Source organism: Carassius carassius, chromosome 27 (assembly GCF_963082965.1).
Source record: "Carassius carassius chromosome 27, fCarCar2.1, whole genome shotgun sequence".
Taxonomy (NCBI): Eukaryota; Metazoa; Chordata; class Actinopteri; order Cypriniformes; family Cyprinidae; genus Carassius; species Carassius carassius.
The window spans coordinates 8472148-8493029 of record NC_081781.1 but is presented as its reverse complement, the minus strand read 5'-3'; the positions used below and the strand labels follow the sequence as shown (position 1 = coordinate 8493029).

The 20882-nt window shown below is 41.2% G+C and overlaps 1 protein-coding gene across 1 annotated transcript; it reads right to left on the bottom strand.

Annotated features, from left to right (window-relative positions):
• Nucleotides 1–41: 41 nt before the first annotated feature.
• LOC132107395 (fibrillin-1-like) lies at nt 42–19752 on the bottom strand. Its single transcript, XM_059513613.1, has 21 exons — nt 19183–19752; nt 18514–18616; nt 18059–18162; nt 17854–17902; nt 17539–17688; nt 17277–17441; nt 8130–8279; nt 7870–8043; nt 7721–7741; nt 7468–7611; nt 7210–7374; nt 6456–6602; nt 2662–2820; nt 2372–2518; nt 1951–2097; nt 1498–1644; nt 1052–1204; nt 795–950; nt 354–500; nt 95–253; nt 42–49 (listed from the first exon to the last, which is right to left on the bottom strand). Exons 2-21 carry the CDS (start codon nt 18524–18526, stop codon nt 42–44), a joined length of 2505 nt encoding a protein of 834 aa, XP_059369596.1. The 5' UTR covers nt 18527–18616; nt 19183–19752.
• Nucleotides 19753–20882: the final 1130 nt, after the last annotated feature.

Below are 20882 nucleotides of genomic sequence, written 5' to 3'. Positions count from 1 at the left end.
TTCAAATAATATGTAGTTTCAAGCAAATAAATTCATACTGGTTATGTTACTACAATTACAATCAGAAAATTCGTGATCTCAAGTGATTTCTCACCTCTCTGGCAAAGTGTACCCTCTGAAGGAAGAGCTTGAATACATCCACAAGTGCCTCCCACAATGCCATCACACACCTGATAGGCCCCGCAGGTGTCATTGGGCCAAACATGATTCTGCTCACAGTTGCACTTATATTCTGTTCCATTTAACCCACACACTGAAAAAGAATGGGATTCATTTATTTGTGTTCAACTGTCAGTTTCTCCTAATTCTAAACTAATCTTAGCGTGTGACATGATGAAATATCCTGATCTCACCAGTAGTCATGTCGATATCTGTGATATTAATGCTGATTCTCAGAGTCAAAGGCAGGCTGATATTTCTGACGATATTCCGTAAGTAGTCCACCAGGAACAAGTCAAAGAATCTCACATCAATGTCAATCACGTACTTAGAAGGTAGAACTGAAAGAACGAACAGAAGCAGATTTAGCAGAACAATCAGTATGATCCGCATAATGACAAAATTGTAGGTATCTTATATAATTGTCTTCAAAGACTGAGCTTTATATTAAAAGAACATAACTGTGTTGTAAATATTTTAATGGCAAAACTCAATATACTGTAATAGAGAGGATGTTAACAAAAAAACTGCATATGATCAGTCTGTCAAACTCAGCAGTAAAATCAAAGGAAAACAGAATAAAACAATTAAATCGAGAAAACTGATGTTGTCATAGAATGATGTCAGTGTCTCACCTTGGCAGAACTGTCCGTCGATTGGAAGGGCATTGATACATGTACATGAACCATCAGTGATGTCATCACAGGCCTCGTATGAGTGACACGTGTCATTCGGCCAAACAAACAGACCCTCACACTTACACTGATATTGAGTTTCATTCAGAGAACACACTGAAAAACAGGAAGAGTAAAAAAAAATCAAAATCTCATAATTTCTGGCAATATACATTTTCTCTTAGCTATACATTACAAAGCAGAGCCTGAGATCATACCAGTAGTTATGTTGATTTCAGTAATGTTAGTGCTGTCACTGATTGTGTAGGGCAAACTGAAAAACATCAGAAGGTTCCTCAGCTGATCAGTGATGCTACTGTCCATGCTATTGATCTGGATTTCAATCAGATACTCAGTCAAAGGTAGAGTCACTGTAGAAAAAGAGTGAAAAAAACATTCAGAAATTGCCTATGCCTTTTACCAGCAACAATAAAATAATCCAGGTTCACAAAGGAAAATTATGAATGGATTGTGATGTTTCAGTCTGTAAGACTTAATAGAACAGTTATTTTAACCACTCTAGCATCTATTTAACCAGCTTCAGTCATAGATGAAAGATGAAAGATAGCATACAGCAATTCATATGGCAGATGATTATGGTATTTAAATATTTCTGTTCAATTTTTTTATTTTAAAATGATGAAATATATCTTAAACTACTCACCATTGCATGGGTTACTGGTGCTGACTGCTTCACTGCTATTTGTTACAGTAAATCCACTCAAGCAGGAACAGTTGTAACTCCCAATTGAGTTTGTGCAACGAGAGTTTGGACCACAGACCTCTGGTGTCTCAAGACATTCATTCACATCTTTATTAAGAAGATATAAAAATATGCATATTGTTACTATTAGGAACACTCAAGTATGGAAGTCACCATAAGTTGAATCTAGTTTTCTTACTCTTTGGCTGCTAAAATTTTAAATGGAGGATGAAAAAAATTATGTAGGCAGCAGGAAGAAACTTTCTTTGTTTCTTATTAATAGTTGGTTTTGCAATACATTGTGTTCAATATGATGAGATGGGAAAAAATACAAAAGTAAAATGCATATAAAAAATAAGCTGGGTTATTTAAGAAAATGATTGTATTTACAATATAAATGATTGTAGGATTTACCTGTACATGTGTTATCGTTGCTGATGGGGAAACTTGAAACTGTTGCAGTGAATCCATCCAGACATGAGCAATTGTAACTTCCCAGCTGATTTGTGCAGATGGAATTTGGACCACATACAGAAGGACTGAACAGACATTCATTTATATCTATGAAAAAATAAAAAAATAAAAACAACAAATATTAGATTTTAATTTTAAATTAGGAAGACACCTAAAGACATCAAAGACTTCTGGTATCTAAAGACATTCAACCACAATCATTATTATAGGATGCCAAAAAGATTAAAAAATAAATAATTTGTTTGGGTGATATTACTCCTCAAGCAGGAACAGCTATAGCTAACAGTAGTATTGAAATTGTAAAACAAAGCAGCTCTTTACACTCAGATTCATAAGATAAAAAAAAGTTAATAACACTTACCCTGACATGAGTTGTTACGGCTCACAGGACTGTCTTTATTGAAGGTATTAAATCCACTCCAGCATGAACACATGTGACTCCCAATGATGTTAATACAATCTGAGTATTGACCACACACTGACACTGCATCTTCACATTCATTGATGTCTGAAAACAAGATTGAGAAGATACTGCATAAATGTTACAATTAAAGGTTTTCAAATAATATGTAGTTTCAACCAAATAAATTCATACTGGTTATGTTACTACAATTACAATCAGAACATTCGTGATCTCAAGTGATTTCTCACCTCTCTGGCAAAGTGGCCCCTCTGAAGGAAGAGCTTGAATACATCCACAAGTGCCTCCCACAATGCCATCACACACCTGATAGGCCCCGCAGGTGTCACTGGGCCAAACATGATTCTGCTCACAGTTGCACTTATATTCTGTTCCATTTAACCCACACACTGAAAAAGAATGGGATTCATTTATTTGTGTTCAAACTGTCAGTTTCTCCTAATTCTAAACTAATCTTAGCGTGTGACATGATGAAACATTCTGATCTCACCAGTAGTCATGTCAATATCTGTGATATTAATGCTGTTTCTCAGAGTCAAAGGCAGGGTGATATTTCTCACGATTTTCCGTAAGTAGTCCACCAGGAACAAGTCAAAGAATCTCACATCAATGTCAATCGCGTACTTAGAAGGTAGAACTGAAAGAACGAACAGAAGCAGGTTTAGCAGAACAATCAGTATGATCCGCATAATGACAAAATTGTAGGTATCTTATATAATTGTCTTCAAAGACTGAGCTTTATATTAAAAGAACATTACTGTGTTGTAAATATTTTAATGGCAAAACTCAATATACTGTAATAGAGAGGATGTTAACAAAAAAACTGCATATGATCAGTCCAACTCAGCAGTAAAATGCAGTAAAATCAAAGGAAAACAGAATAAAACAATTAAATCGAGAAAACTGGTGTTGTCATAGAATGACGTCAGTGTCTCACCTTGGCAGAACTGTCCGTCGATTGGAAGGGCATTGATACATGTACATGAACCATCAGTGATGTCATCACAGGCCTCGTATGAGTGACACGTGTCATTCGGCCAAACAAACAGACCCTCACACTTACACTGATATTGAGTTTCATTCAGAGAACACACTGAAAACCAGAGGAAGAGTAAAACAAATCCAAATCTCATAATTTCTGGCAGTATTAATGATGTATACATTTTTCTCTTAGCTATACATAACAAAGCAAAGCCTGAGATCATACCAGTAGTTATGTTGATTCCAGTAATGTTAGTGCGGTCACCGATTGTGTAGGGCAAACTGAAAAACATCAGAAGGTTCCTCAGCTGATCAGTGATGCTACTGTCCATGCTATTGATCTGGATTTCAATCAGATACTCAGTCAAAGGTAGAGTCACTGTAGAAAAAGAGTGGAGAAAAACATTCAGAAATTGCCTATGCCTTTTACCAGCAAAAATAACATAATCCAGGTTCACAAAGGGAAATTATGAATGGATTGTGATGTTTCAGTCTGTAAGACTTAATAGAACAGTTATTTTAACCACTCTAGCATCTATTTAACCAGCTTCAGTCATAGATGAAAGATGAAAGATAGCATACAGCAATTCATATGGCAGACGATTATGGTATTTAAATATTTCTGTTCAATTTTTTATTTTAAAATGATGAAATATATCTTAAACTACTCACCATTGCATGGGTTACTGGTGCTGACTGGTTCACTGCTATTTGTTACAGTAAATCCACTCAAGCAGGAACAGTTGTAACTCCCAATTGAGTTTGTGCAATAAGAGTTTGGACCACAGACCTCTGGTGTCTCAAGACATTCATTCACATCTTTATTAAGAAGATATAAAAATATACATATTGTTACTATTAGGAACACTCAAGTATGGAAGTCACCATAAGTTGAAACTAGTTTTTCTTACTCTTTGGCTGCTAAAATTTTAAATGGCGGATGAAATAAATTATGTAGGCAGCAGGAAGAAACTTTTTTTGTTTCTTATTAATAGTTGGTTTTGCAATACATTGTGTTCAATATGATGAGATGGCAAAAAATACAAAAGTAAAATGCATATAAAAAATAAGCTGGGTTATTTAAGAAAATGATTGTATTTACAATATAATATGATTGTAGGATTTACCTGTACAAGTGTTATCGTTGCTGATGGGGAAACTTGAAACTGTTGCAGTGAATCCATCCAGACATGAGCAATTGTAACTTCCCAGCTGATTTGTGCAGATGGAATTTGGACCACATACAGATGGACTGAACAGACATTCATTTATATCTATGAAAAAAAAACAAAAAACAAATATTAGATTTTACAGTTTTAAATTAGGAAGACACCTAAAGACATCAAAGACTTCTGGTATCTAAAGACATTCAACCACAATCATTATTATAGGATGCCAAAAATGTTTGTTTAGGTGATATTACTCCTCAAGCAGGAACAGCTATAGCTAACAGTAGTATTGAAATTGTAAAACAAAGCAGCTCTTTACACTCAGATTCATAAGATAAAAAAAGTTAATAACACTTACCCTGACATGAGTTGTTACGGCTCACAGGACTGTCTTTATTGAAGCTATTAAATCCACTCCAGCATGAACATATGTGACTCCCAATGATGTTAATACAATCTGAGTACTGACCACACACTGACACTGCATCTTCACATTCATTGATGTCTGTGGGAAAAAAAGAGCGATATATTATTATATTAATGCTAAATTCAAAGGTTTTCAAACCACAAGTTTGGTCAAAGTGCGTCAGAATTCTAGGCTGTGCTGGTTTTGTCCACTAGGGGGAGACGTCCTGACTTTTCTAATCAGTTCATATAGCTTTGTTTGGCTTTTGCTTTTTGCCCTCACCCTCATCCAACACTTAAAAAGACACTTAAAATATCAAAGATACTTACAAGTATATCTTGTATAAAACTATTTTAGGCCTAAATAATCAGAAGATAACGTAGTTCTGTTTCAAAAGCAATCAGTTCAACGCAGCATTTTCAAAACGATACGCTAATGATGTCATAAATTCTGCATACTCGTTTGATTGACAGCTCCTCATAATCATGTTACCCAAATACAATAAAACATGGAACTGCACAGAGTATAATAAACGATAACATAATAATTGGAATTTAAAATGAACAATTCATTCATTGACAGTGAATCAAGTATGTGAACATGAATTAAAATTCAATATTTTATTTTTTGCTTGCTGTGTTTCAACCTTTTTATACAGTCTATGGTTTCAACAATATGATTTCTCACCTCTCTGGCAAAGTGAACCCTCTGAAGGAAGAGCTTGAATACATCCACAAGTGCCTCCCACAATGCCATCACACACCTGATAGGCCCCGCAGGTGTCATTGGGCCAAACATGATTCTGCTCACAGTTGCACTTATATTCTGTTCCATTTAACCCACACACTGTAACAAAACAAAAAGCAGACTTTTAGGCTAACGTAAATTCAAAGAATCAATAGAAGTCACTTAAATTACTCATATTATGTGGAAAATTAATAAAGTATTTTTGAAACATTACATACTGTTTGTAAAAATGTATTATAGGAGCAACTTTGTGTTTATATGCATGTTAATACCCAGAGGCAGACTACACTTCTTGTGTGGCTGACCAAGTCCCCAAAACTGACGACTGAATGGAATTTTACAACTTAGAAGATAAGCAATATGAATAAATAATAATAATAAAAAAGCAACGTGACATACAGCCAAGTATGGTGACCCATACTCAGAATTTGTGTTCTACATTTAACCCATCCAAATTACACACACACACACACACAGCAGTGAACACACACACGGAGCAGTGGGCAGCCATTTATGCTGCAGCGCCTGGGGAGCAGTTGGGGGTTTGGTGCCTTGCTGAAGAGCACCTCAGTTGTGGTATTGCCGGCCCGAGACTTGAACCCACAACCTCAGAGTTAGCAGTTAAACTCTCTAACCACTTGGCCACGACTTCCCCCAAAATGTGAAGATAATCTCATTAAATTTTTACTCATAACCAAACACGGACACTTTCTGATCTCACCAGTAGTCATGTCGATATCTGTGATATTTATGCTGTTGCTCAAAGTGAGAGGAAGGCTGATGTTTGTGAAGAGATTTCGTAAGTAGCTTATCAGGAACAAGTCAAAGAATCTCACATCAAGGTCAATCACGTAGTCAGAAGGTTGTACTGCAAGAACAAACAGAAGCCGTTCAGGTAAGAACAAAAGTAAAACTATGTACCCTCATATTAAAAAAACAGGTTTTTCTTGGTGCCAATGCCTTTTTGTCTTTTTCTGGAATGTTGATATGTTGCTGGATTTTTATGAAAGCTCTTACTCTGCAACAGAGATCGGCTGATACTTATTCAGATTATTTTTATATTCAAATGTCCAATTACTGATATGTTGAACCAGTTTCAATTATATGGTTTTTGACACAAAAATTGAATGATCATCAGACTACAACAGTAAAATCATGAACTCCATTATGACTATTTAAGTTATAATAAAAAGATAACTAATTGTAGTTTTCATTTAAAGTTCTGCAATCTAAATGGTCTGAAATTAATTTTCATATTTGTTTTGGCCGGTTGCTATGCCTAATTGCTCAGTGCTCATTACAACCAGTGAGCTTTCAAAAAGAAAGCTAAGAACTTTAAAAATTAATTTGCATGGATTTTCTATTTGCATAGAGCACTGGGGTGCTACATATCAAATATGAAATATAAAGAATTTAATGAGTTGTAGCATTTAATGTTGGTGTTATTTTTTATATTTATGAATGTTATCACTTACCTTCTTTTAACTGGCAGAACTGTCCATCGATTGGAAGGGCATTGATACATGTACATGAACCATCAGTGATGTCATCACAGGCCTCGTATGAGTGACAAGTATCATTCGGCCAAACAAACAGACCCTCACACTTACACTGATATTGAGTCTCATTCAGAGAACACACTGAAAAACAGAATCAACGAAATCATCAATTGTTCATGGTAGTATTTATCAGGTATAAAGTACAACATTACAACGCAGAGCCAGAGATCATACCAGTAGTTATGTTGATTTCTGTAATGTTAGTGTTGTCACTGACTGTGTAGGGGAAACTGAAAAACATCAGACGTTGCCTCAACTGATCAATGATTGCAGGATTCTCTGCATCTATCTGAATTTCAGTTAGATATTCGACAGGAACTGGAGTCAGTGTGGAAAGAGAAAAAGAGTTTCTTTTCTATCTTTTTTTTAATGCAGGAAATAATGTAGTGATCTTGAGACTGAGATTGAAGTAAGTTGTTTTATATACCTGATGGTTGTTGCCCACATTCTGTGTTATATTCCAGAAAAAGGAAGAGAATTTATTAGAACAAATCAGTTCATGTTACAGTAACTGAGAGATCTTCTGTATGATTAAAAACAGGAAATATATGTAAACAAAAAAAAAAAATGTTTTACTTGTTATCTCGCTGACTGTTTGACAGAACTGTCTGTCACTTGGAATATCATTGATGCAGCTGCATGTGTTGTTAGTGATACCGTCACAGCTCCCATATTCTTTGCATTTATCACATGGCCAGAAATACTGGTCCTCACATACACACTTGTATCCACTGTCATTGAAATTGCACACTAGGAAAGGATATAGTGCAAATGTAAGCTTATATTGATCAGATCAGCACTAATGTATTTGTGTTCAGAAGGTGGTCATTCTTCACCTGTCGTGATGTCCACATCTAAAACTTCAACCACCTCATCTAATTGAAGTGGAAAGGTGATGGTCTGCAGAAATCGCCTCATCTCATGGATCACAGAGATGCTTGTTGATTCCAACTCAATTTCAAACAAGAAGTCTGTGAAGGGCAGTTCTGTGACAGAATCAACAAGCACATCATCAGCTTGGTATTTTCATTGCATTTGATATTAGAGTGTACATTTACAATACTGCATTTTTTTCACAATAAATATGTTTATAATTAATTATATGAACAAACACTGCTCATTAGTATGTCAATCAGATGTTAAAATATAAGCGAATAATAAAACTTTGCTGTGCAAAACTGGTGACTGTGGTTGCTAGGATTTAACTGCCAACATTTCTAAACATTATGAGAGGAATTTTGATGCCCATATATATTTTAGTATTCACCTTTTTCTGTAAGAGCGGCTGCGCCTGCACTCATTTGTAAATTTTATGAGACTGGCTTCTGGTGCATGATCTACTTCCAGCTAAACAGTTTTACCATTTACTGCACTTAGTTCTTCTTCTAGTTATTTACCTACAGCAGCTGAAGCCGAAGTCTCGAACATTCATAGAAAATCAGCATTCATTGCGTGCATTTTTGTACGGTGCCCATAAGGTGACATGTCTGGTTCACTTAGTTTTGTTATGGCCACAACATAATAACTAGTGGGAACGTGATAATATGTTGTGGCCACGAGATAATAATTTGAGGGAATGTCATATTAACTTAATATAATGTCGTGATGCTATGTTGAGGGAACGACATTTTTCTCTTGGCTACGAGTTTAATGCATAACCAAACCTGCGCATGAGCAACCTGGGATTATCAAAACTAGATAAAACATTTTTATTAGCATGAAATATTTAATTTAATATTTGTATATTATTATTATTATTATTATTTTTATATTAACTTATTAGAGCTACATTTTTATAATAATTATTATTATGTGCTTATTTCCCCTTTCAATTTGACGTGACATTCAGCCAAGTATGGTGACCCATACTCAGAATTTGTGCTCTGCGTTTAACCCATCCGAAATGCACACACACAGAGCAGTGAACACACACACACACTGTGAGCACACACCCGGAGCTGTGGGCAGCCATTTATGCTGCGGCGCCCAGGGAGCAGTTGGGGGTTCGATGCCTTGCTCAAGGGCACCTAAGTCGTGGTATTGAAGGTGAAGAGAGAACTGTACATGCACTCCCCCCACCCACAATTCCTGCCGGCCCAGGACTCGAACTTACAACCTTTCGATTGGGAGTCTGACTCTCTAACCATTAGGCCACGACTTTGTTCATCACTTTTCCTAGTTAACATTTTGTATAATTATGCTAGCATTTGCTAGCCTGCCATATATTTTGTAAATAAACACCTGACAATTATGCCAATAAAGTTTTGACTTTATAATTTATATCCATGTGTGATGTTAAATGTGCATGTTGTGTTTTCAGTTTCAAATGAAACTATGCAAATGATTAATTCCTTAACGAAATACTATAGTATTTATAATTATGGTCTATTAATTAACCAAAATAAAATGAAATCATAATATATGTTAAATTAAAACTGCATTCCAGCAAAAATTCCAGTCAGCATAATCAAAGCTTGATTTGTATGTCAAGCAGGCAATTATTTACAAAAGTATTCAGAACATTAAGTAAATAGATTGAAATTGAGGGGAAAAAATTACATAAATTAAAATAAAAATATAACCAATAATAATAGGCTAATGATAATAATAATAATATAACAATATTACTGGAAAAAGGCGATCAGTTAATGGACTTAAAAGACTGTAGGATGGAAACATTTGTTTTATTGTAAGCATATTTAATATTATGCACTTTATGTAACATCGATTCATGATAAACTTCATTTGAATGCTGACTTTCGCATGCAATACAGCCCAGTAGCCAATGCCTATGGTTAATATAATAATAAAATAATGTGAGAATTTCTATAATAAATAATATTATAATTTCTTAATTAAAAATAAAATATTAATGAATCCATCTCTGACAATCCTGGGTTGCTATGGTCACGCAGGTTTGTTTATGCATTAAACTCGTGGCCACGAGAAAAATATGTTGTTCCCTCAACATAAGTTCTCGCGAGGTCACGGCATGATAAGGATGTATTTACCCAGATAAAATGATCTTGTAATATCACGTTCTCATGAGTTATTATGTCATGGCCACAACAAAACTATGTGAACCGGACATTTCACCTTACGGGCATGTCCACATTTTATGTGTCTAATAGACATGAACAAGTTCTTTGGAAAACATCTATGACCTATGAAACATCTACCCTTCATGCTCTGTTAACTATGGTTCCCTTTCAGTCGGTCACTCTCGACGCCACGTCGGTGACCGACGAATATGGGATATCGCTTCGATAGACCAATCTACTTCGAGTGTAAACTAAACAAGCCAATGCACATTGGCATGCAATTATTGCATCCAGCTGCCGCTGATCACTGCATGAGTATAAGAGGGCAGCAGGTGCAATGCATACCAGCTTTTCGCTTCGGAGCCGAGCGTTAGTATCGCTCTGCTCAACTGTGTCTGCTGTGAACTACGAGTTCAGCACGCTCTCGGAAGCTTCGTGTGTTGGCGAGACGGCGCTTCAGCGGCGGTCGTTCCTGTGTCGAGTGGATTGCACACTTCAGGCTGCATTACCCCTGTCGTGTTGCAAACGGCCAATTCCCCTGTGCGCCTCAGCACTAAAAGAGCATTTCCTAAAGAGCAAATTTCTCTAAAAGAGCTTCACGGGTGCGTCTTTGTAAAGACGATGGATCGTCCTTGTAAGGATGCCGTTTCACCCGTGCGTTTCTGGGTGCGGTCGTTACCTGGCAACGGGTGATGGTCACGATCGCTGCCTCACGTGTCTGGGCGTCGAGCACGTCGAGGTGGCTTTCGTGGATGAGTCATGTTCTCACTGCGGGAATATGACCATCTCGGAGCTGCGAATCAGGCTCCGCTACCTTCAGGGGGGCGGAGTCCCGCTGCCGTGGCCACGATCTGGGGCTCGTTCTGGCGGCCGACAGACGAGAACCACTTCCGGCAGTAGCGCGGATGGTTTGAGGGTCACAGTGGTGGCAAACCCCGCAGGGAACCAACCCTCTGGGGCCCACCACTCCTCTTGCTCCTCCGATCCAGTGGAGCAACCCACGGAACGCACTGGGCCCTCTACAGCGAGCGTACCAGTGATGCAATTGTGTCCTAAGTCCGCCTCCTCCTGGCGTGAAGACCCGGTGCTTCCTTCCCGGGCCTGTAGGCACTCGTCTGGTCTGACCGGCAGTGGCTATACGGCTTGCGGGGAAGCTGCTTCCGCCTTACACGCCATGGCGTTACTGCAGGTGCACCAGGCTAAGGCACTGAAGGACCTGCACGAGGGTGGTCATGACCCGGAAGTTCTAAAGGAGCTCCGAACCGCCACTGACCTCGCGCTCCGAGCGACGAAGGTCACCGCGAGTTCCCTGGGTCGTGCGATGTCCACATTAGTGGTCCAGGAGCGCCATCTCTGGCTGGGTCTGGCAGACATGAGGGACACCGACAAGGTCCGGTTTCTCAATGTCCCTGTGTCCCAGACCGGCCTCTTTGGCGACGCAGTCGAGAACTTGGCCCAGCAAGTCTCGGCTGCCCAGAAGCAGACTGAGGCGATCCGACACATCCTGACCTGGCGGGCAGCTGCTGCCTCTACCCGCCCGCCGGCCGCAGTGCCCCAGCCTGCTCGTCGCCGAGGGCAGCCCCCTGCATCCGCTCACGCGCTGCTTCTGCAGCAGCCTCCAAGTGGTGCCGTGGAGCTGGGCCCAGGCAGGCTGCCCCTCCCGTCCCGGCCCCCGTCAAACTTGGCGGTGAGCAGAAGAGCAAGAGGCCCCGGGACGGGTGACCCGGAGAGAGGTAGCTGCTTTCTGGGGGATGGTGAAGGCACCTCTCCCTCCCCTGGAGGAGGGCCAGGCGGAGAATCTGGAAATCTCGACAGGAGAGCAGTTTTCTTCCTCTCTGGGTCCCAGGAGGGCACGGAGAGTTGCGGACGGCCAAGCTCCGGACCTCACTCATCCTCCTCCTTCGCCAGATGGCAGCAGCGGGCGGTTCGAGAGCGTCAACAAAGGCCCTACTCACGCACCCTCTGCCAACCCGTGGAACCAGGTGAGCCCTGCACCCCACACTCGCACCACACTCCGGCCTGCTCACAAGCCGCCCGAGTTGGGTCCCTGTGTTCCACCTCGTTGCCCCACTGCGGGTACGGCTGTGGTTCCGCTGGTCCCGCTTGTACGGTTTTTAAGCGCCTGGTCAGCGCTACCCAGCCCATCTCGCTGGCTTCTGCGAACCATCAGCCTCGGCTATGCGATTCATATCGTCCGGCTCCCCCCCAAGCTCTGCGGTGTCCGCTCCACTACAGTGAAAGCGTCCGATGCCCCTGCCCCTGTCCTGCGGGAAGGGATCGCAGTCCTACTGGCGAAGGACGCGATAGAGCCGGTCCCTCCAGCCGATATGAGGATGGGGTTTTACAGCCCGTTCTTCATTGTACCCAAGAAAGGCGGTGGGTTACGACCGATCTTGGATCTGCGAGTTGAATCGGGCCCTCGATCGGCTACCATTCAAAATGTTGACACAGAAACGCATTTTCGGGTGCGTCCGTCCCCAAGATTGGTTTGCAGCGATCGACCTGAAGGACGTGTACTTTCATTTGTCCATCCTTCCGCGCCACAGACCTTTTCTGCGGTTTGCGTTCGAAGGACTGGCATATCAGTACAAGGTCCTGCCCTGCAGGCTGTCCCGGTCTCCCCGTGTCTTTACGAAAGTCACGGAGGCAGCTCTCGTTCCTCTCAGAGAGCAGGGTGTTCGCATTCTCGACTACTTAGACGATTGGCTGATACTAGCACAGTCTCGAGATCAGTTGTGCGAGCACAGGGATGTGGTGCTCCGGCACCTGAGCCTGTTGGCCTTCAGGTCAGCTTGGAAAAGAGCAAACTCCCGTGGAGGATCTCTTTTCTCGATATGGAGTTGGATTCGGTCGAACAGACAGCACGCCTCACAGAGGAACGTGCGTGGTCGGTGCTAGGCTGCTTGAATACGTTCAAGAACAGGACAGCGGTCCCACTGAAACTCTTTCAGAGGCTCCTGGGGCATATGGCGGCCGTGGCGGCACTTACACCGCTCAGCCTATTACATATCAGACCGCTCCAGCACTGGCTTTATGGCCGAGTCCTGAGGTGGGCGTGGAAGCGTGGCACTCACCGGGTCCAAGTTACACCGGCCTGTCGCCAAACCCTCACTCCGTGGTCAGATCTTGCATTTCTCCGGGCAGGGGTGCCCCTAGAGCAGATCTCCAGGCATGCTGTGGTTTACACGGATGCCTCCACCACCGACTGGGGGGCCACGTACAACGGGCATGCAGTCTCAGGGGTTTGGACGGGCCCGCAGCTGCAGTGGCACATCAATTGCCTAGAGTTGCTAGCAGTACACCTTGCCTTGAACCGTCTCAAAGGTCTCTTGTGAGGCAAGCATGTGCTGGTCCGAACGGACAACACTGCGACCGTTGCGTACATCAACCGACAAGGTGGTCTGTGCTTCCGTCGCATGTCGCAACCCGCTCGCCACCTCCTCCTTTGGAGTCAGAAGGTTCTGAGGTCACTTCGTGCCGTTCACATTCCAGGCCTGCTCAGTCGTACAGCCGACGAGCTGTCTCGAGCAATGCTCCCGGGAGAATGGCGACTCCATCCCCTGACGGTCCAGCTGATTTGGAGATGGTTCGGAGCCGCTCAGGTAGACCTGTTTGCTTCTCCAGAGACCTCTCACTGCCAGTTGTTCTACTCCCTGACCGAGGGAACTCCCGGCACGGACGCTCTGGCACACAGCTGGCCTCGGGACCTACGCAAGTAGGCATTTCCCCCAGTGAGCCTTCTCGCACAGACACTGTGCAGAGTCCGGGAGGACAAGGAGCAAGTCTTGCTAGTAGCGCCGTATTGGCCCATGTGGACCTGGTTCCCCGAACTAGTGCTCCTTGCGACAGCCCCTCCTTGGCCAATTCCTCTGACAAAGGATCTACTGACTCAGAGATGGGGCACCATTTGGCATCCGCGTCCAGACCTTTGGAAACTCCATGTCTGGTCCCTGGACGGGATGCGGAGGTTCTAGGTGACCTACCCCAAGAGGTAGTGAACACCATCACTTCGGCGAGAGCACCGTCTACGAGACACGCTTACACCTTGAAGTGGAACCTGTTCGTTGAGTGGTGTTCTTCTCGCCGAGAAGACCCCCGAAGATGCCCGATTGCGGTCGTGCTATCCTTTCTGCAGCAAGGGTTGGAGCGAAGGCTGTCTCCCTCCACCCTCAAAGTCCAGGTTACCGCTATTGCTGCGTACCATGACCCCGTGAATGGGAAGTCTATGGGTAAGCATGACCTCATCGTCAGGTTCCTTAGAGGGGCCAGGAGGTTAAATCCTTCCCGCCCCCCCTGTATACCCTCTTGGGACCTGTCTCTAGTGCTTAAATCACTACAGCAGGGCCCATTCGAGCCTTTGCATTCAGTTGAGCTAAAGTTTCTTTCATTGAAAACTCTCCTGCTTGCACTGGCCTCCATCAAGAGGGTAGGGGACCTGCATGCATTTTCAGTCGACGATTCGTGCCTATAGTTTGGGCCGGGCAAACTCCCAGGTAATCCTGAGGCCCCGGCCTGGCTACGTGCCCAAGGTTCCCACTACACCCTTCAAAGACCAAGTGGTGAACCTGCAAGCGCTGCCCCTGGAGGAGGCAGACCCAGCCCTGGCTTTGCTTTGTCCCGTCCGAGCATTAAGGTGCTACGTAGACCGGACACAAAGCTTCAGGACCTCAGACCAGCTCTTTGTCTGTTACGGAGGCCGGCAGAAGGGGAGTGCCGTCTCTAAGCAGAGGATGGCCCACTGGATTGTGGATGCCATAACCCTGGCTTATCAGGCTCAGGATGTGCCCTGCCTGTTCAGGTTGCGAGCTCACTCAACTAGAAGTGTTGCATCCTCCTGGGCGCTGGCTCGTGGCGCCTCGCTGACAGATATTTGTAGAGCTGCGGGCTGGGCGACCCCTAACACGTTCGCTAGGTTTTATAGCCTTCGTGTAGAGCCGGTATCCTCCTGTGTTCTCACCTCAAACGGGTAGTGGCACTGAGAGGCCCCGGTTAGTGTCGGCTTGCTTAAACCACTCCAGAGTGTCCGTATTGTAGACCCTGTTGAGATCCTCCATCACCCTAAGCAGCTGGACGCAGCGGAACGTCCGGCGCCAGACCTTCATGATGAATCTGTGAGAACCGTGGAAGGGTGGGTTCCATATTGAGACCTAAGCGGTACTCATATGTGTATAGTCCACGGTATAGCCTTAGAGCCCGTGTTTCCCCGGCAGACTTCTGCCTTCCCAAGAGGGTTCTAATCACCTCAAATTTCTCCGTATACTCCTAAACGGATGCTATATGTGTATTTGCCTCCGAGACCTCCTTCAGGAAGGATAAGGCTTCCGCAGCGTCCCGGCTCCAAGCGGACCGGGTACGTTTTCCCAGTGTTATCCAATCTCACCCAGTGAGGTAGTGCTTTGACAACGGTGAGTGGAGCTACTTGTTCAGAGCCCCGGCCTACACCTAATAGGGGCGCAGGCGGCTCGCACAGGGCACTGGAAGGGGCAGCACCCATGGCGCTTTGATAGGGATCCCATATTCGTCGGTCACCGACGTGGCGTCGAGAGTGACCGACTGAAAGGGAACGTCTCGGTTACGTATGGTAACCCTCGTTCCCTGAAGGAGGGAACGTAGACGCCACGTCCCGTCGCCATGGTTGCTGTACCGCCGCTGAGCTGCCGGGTCCCCGGCTCGGCTCCTCAGCGAAAAACTGGTATGCATTGCACCTGCTGCCCTCTTATACTCATGCAGTGATCAGCGGCAGCTGGATGCAATAATTGCATGCCAATGTGCATTGGCTCATTTAGTTTACACTCGAAGTAGATTGGTCTATCGAAGCGATATCCCATATTCGTCGGTCACCGACGTGGCGTCTCCGTTCCCTCCTTCAGGGAACGAGGGTTACCATACGAAACCAAGACGTTTCACTACTAATTAAAATATATTACATAAAGCTTCCATATTTGTCCATATTGATTAGTTTAAAAACTTGAAGGCCTGGTTTCACAAACAGGTCTTATTTTAAGCCAGGTCTAGGCCTTCTTTAAATTAAGATATTTAAGCAACTTTTACAAAAATGCCTTAGAATAAAATGTTACAGGTGTGCATCTTGACCCAGAACAATGACACTGACATATTTTAAGATATGTCAGAGCAAGATAATTTCAGTTGAGATAGCTCAAACATACATTTTAGCCTCGGACTAGCTTAAACCTTGTGTGTGAAACCCGGGGGCAAAGTATTAATTTAAGGTACATTTAGAACAGATAAAAATGTGTGATTAAATTAAATCACAAGTTAACTCATGATAATCATGCGATAAATCACAATTATATATTTTAATTGATAGACAGCCCTAAGTTAAAATGACTAAAATTAAATGTAGGCTTATGCTGGTAACTTATCAGTGTTTTTTTCTTATCAGCTATATTTTTTCACTCTTTTCTCATTACAGAGAAACCACTATATTTCTGACGTTCCAAAAACACCTCCTACTGGCAGAGAATGAATGTGCATTTTCAAAAATCCAGTTTGCAGTTTTTTTTTCAGTCTAATTTATTAAATATTAAACAGTGAATTTTGCTGAAATAGGTAATAAATTGAATAGTTTTAACCCTGTATTGATTGTTCATGTTGCGAAGGATGGTTGCTAATAGTGTTGAAATGATGAACCTTTGGGTGAAACAGTCATAGTTGTGCTATATCAAGCATACAACATTTTGTTGACCAATCAGAATCAAGGACTGGAACTAACCATTTTATAACTGCAAATAAATATACTTTTTACTTTAGCTATGTGTATAAGGTAACTTACAGTTAACAAATTAAAATGTATTTATTTATTTAGGCTAATTTATTTATTTATAGACCCTACTGCAGCTTTTTAAACTTTTTTTACAAACATTTTTACAGATTTTTCTTTTTTGTACAATTGGTGTTGCCTTGTTTGGTCATCATTCTTACCACTCTCCAGCACACACATCTCTCCATCACTGGGAACACCATTGATACATCCACATGAGCAAAAACGGATGTCACCACAGGCCTCATATGTCTGGCAGTTGTTGTATGACCATGCATATCCATCTTCACAAACGCACTTGTATTCGGTCACATTTGGTTGGCACACTTATGTAAACATAACACAATGTTGACACAACATTTAAGAAAATTAAGAAGTAAGAATGACATATTTGATTTCTGAACACCAGTTTAACAGGCTCACCTGTTGTAATGTTTGCAGCAGTAACTTCAGTGCTGTTGTCCAGTTGAAGAGGAAACGTGATGGAGGCCAACGACGCTCTGATCTGTTCAATCACCACAGCTTGAGATGCATTCACCTCAATAACCACAATGAACTCCAACAGCTCCGAACCTTTGGGGAAAAGGATGAGATTTTAAGCAGGCTTAACTGATTGAACTTTTGACAGACAAAATCAGAAAGAAAAAAAACTATAAAGCATATTATATTAATTAATCTTTATTTATATATCCATAACATTAAACTATTATTAGGAAAGTGTGTAACTGTGAATCAGACCTGCGCCTCTTGGTATTCTGTGATGCAGTTGCCCATCTATATAGCTTAACTGAAATTAAAAACATACACACACACACACACAAATGTATTTACATATAAACATTTATCATGTGGGTTGTTGGGTTCCATACCATAAAAAGACAGGAATCTTGTTTTTCATCATTTGTTTTTTATGCTCCTACAATATAAATAAACCTTTACCTACCTCTAAATCTATACTTGTTTCTGGAAAATCAAGTGTTTCCACAACACATTCATGGGTCAGCAGGACAGCCATAACAATTCCTACGCAGTACTTTAATATTTGTCCTGTATTTGAGAAAATGAAAGTTTAAACATACATGATATGAACAAATAAAATTAAACATTAATTGCACTTAATCTGGAAATTATAGGTCTTGGAAAAGGAATTCTGTCTGATTTCAATGCAAAAAAAAACTAAACTGACAATGATCATTTTTGAAGGACAAGAAAACCAAATGTAATCCATTTCAATAAGATGTTGTAAATCAAGCCACCAAATATTTGTCATTATATCATAACTAAAACCATTTCAAGACTCAAGTGTTTTGAGATGAATGAGTACAGTGTCTCGCATTATATAATTTTTGGGACAAAAGTAATTATATTGAATCAAAGATAATTTGTAGTTTATTATACCTTGACCGGCCATGTTTCTCTCTGATGTATGTCCGTCAAAATCACTTCAATCTATTTCTTCAGAACAAAAGGCATTTATATGGCTCATCCAGACACTTTACATCTGTAAAATTGGAAATTCTGTCATATACATATCAGAGTACAATTGATCAATAACATTTTGATTAAAGATGTTTAAAGTCTTTTGTAATGACCTCTCCTCAAAATAATCATACTTTTAAGGTGTTTGTCATAAATTAGCAGAAATTAATAAAAATCTACTTTCCACTGACTCACAAAATACAATACCTTAAAACATCTGAAGCACTATATGTTTAAACAAAGCGTCTATTATTTTAACAGCAGATATTTACATTAGGGCTGAATCTTTTATGGAAGACCATTGTAACCAATCAGACAGTTTACTGAGGACTATTTAATAATAAATGACAATGACAGAAACTGCAAGCACAAATAATTATTGGTTGCACTCCAGTCAACTGCAATCGCTCACCTGAATTTAGGTCAAACTCTTGTTGTTTTCAAGCACATACAACTTTCAAAAATTCAGCACTGAACAGCACATTTCAAAAATAAGGCAAGCATCTCCTTCAATAAATGTAATCCGGATAGGCAGTTTACAGCAGTTTTATGTTTTAAAGAAGAAACAGGCTGATTTGTCACTCTTACCTTGCTTCTGGAAACAACCTTGATGCCGAACTTGTTCCTCAGGGTCTGAATTTTTTTTTTTTTTTTTTTGTGTCAAATGATCCGCCTAAAAAATCTTCCTGGAATTAGCATGCCTTTGTGCAGGTCACCACAATAATGTGACTGCGTGGGTCACCTGCTAGACCAGTTTGATTTCTCTCTATTATTTCCTTGTTCTATTGTGTGAACACAACAGAGCAGCATTCTCTGGCAGCATTTTAAAAGAAACAGTATAAGGCATTGTGGGCTTCATTATAAAAAGTAAATTACATATGTAAGGTCTGCGCACTTGGACTAATGGAGGTATCCAGTGCTGGCCGAAGGTTTCTTACATGTTCAGACTTTTCAGTGCGCAAAGCTATTCAATTTAAAGTCAGTTCTAATCTGACACCATTTGATTATGACCTTGCATTTGGGTTGAAAGGCAAATTGGTAGTTTGTATGTATTTAATTATTACTATTCTGACATTTGATTATTCTATTTATTCTTTAAAATTATTGTACTCGCTCATTTGGGTGTGTTCATGTTGCTCAAAGATATTTCTTTTGCCCTTAGCATATCTTACGGTCACATTCTCGTCAGTCTTGGTTATTAGACAGAGGTAATTGGCTAATACTTCAGATGGCCGCTCCTATGCTTGCTCATTTTAAAAGTATTTAATTAACCCCCACTAGAGTAATACTACAATAAACAGAGGTTAGGCTCATCCTATTAAGTTTGGTCGAACTACATCCAGCTGACCTAAACGGAAATATCCTACAAGCCCTTAATCTAAGTACACTTGAACTAATACCAAGTGTTAGCCGGATCTCTAAAGATACCGTTGGTGTACCCTATGCTCCATCTCAACTGAATTTAGTCTGTTACTAACCTGAAGCAGGAAATGCAGTAACAAGGATACAGCGTAATCTACTGGAGTCAATAATTACAGAGTAAAACAGAATAAAATCAAATTACATTTGATTTTAATTACAATTGTAACAAATTACATTTACATTATTATCAGTCAGGTAAATATGTATCATGCCAAGGACATAGCCAGTTCAAACATATCAAATCAATACAAGACAGTAAATTCTCAAAATGAGTCTAAAAGTAAGATACATACCTTACCTTTAGAAAAATACATAGAATGAAGTGTGTGAACACAGGCTCATTCTGGCTACAGAAGTCCCCGACCCTTCTGCTGGCAAAACCAAAATAAAACATCCCCCGAATGGAGGCATGTACAAACAATTGGAATTTGCATTAATTCAAGTCCCAGACCGGGGTAGTTTACACCTCAATGGGAACAGTAGGTTCTTTACGTGGAAAACCCTGGGAAAGGGCACTCCCATTACAGTAAGCTAAATAACTCTTAGGTGGTACAATGGTCTCTACTTTTGTGATACTGAGATCATTGTACCAGTTGCATGGAGATGTTTCAAATGATACCACCTGTTAGTTCACTTTCATTAGCATTTTCATGTAATCATTTTAAGCAGACTGAGTGGAAGGAAGGATGGGTGAAGGGATTTAAAATGAAACAAATGGACAAAAGGAAAGGAAGTCTCCTGCACCTCGGATTATAAAATCTATTGATTAGATTCAGCTTTATTGTAAATAGTGTTAGCTGGGCAGAGTATACAGTGTTCAGAGTTTAAATTAAGAGTTAAGTAGGCTGAAAGCGGAGGGAAAGAAA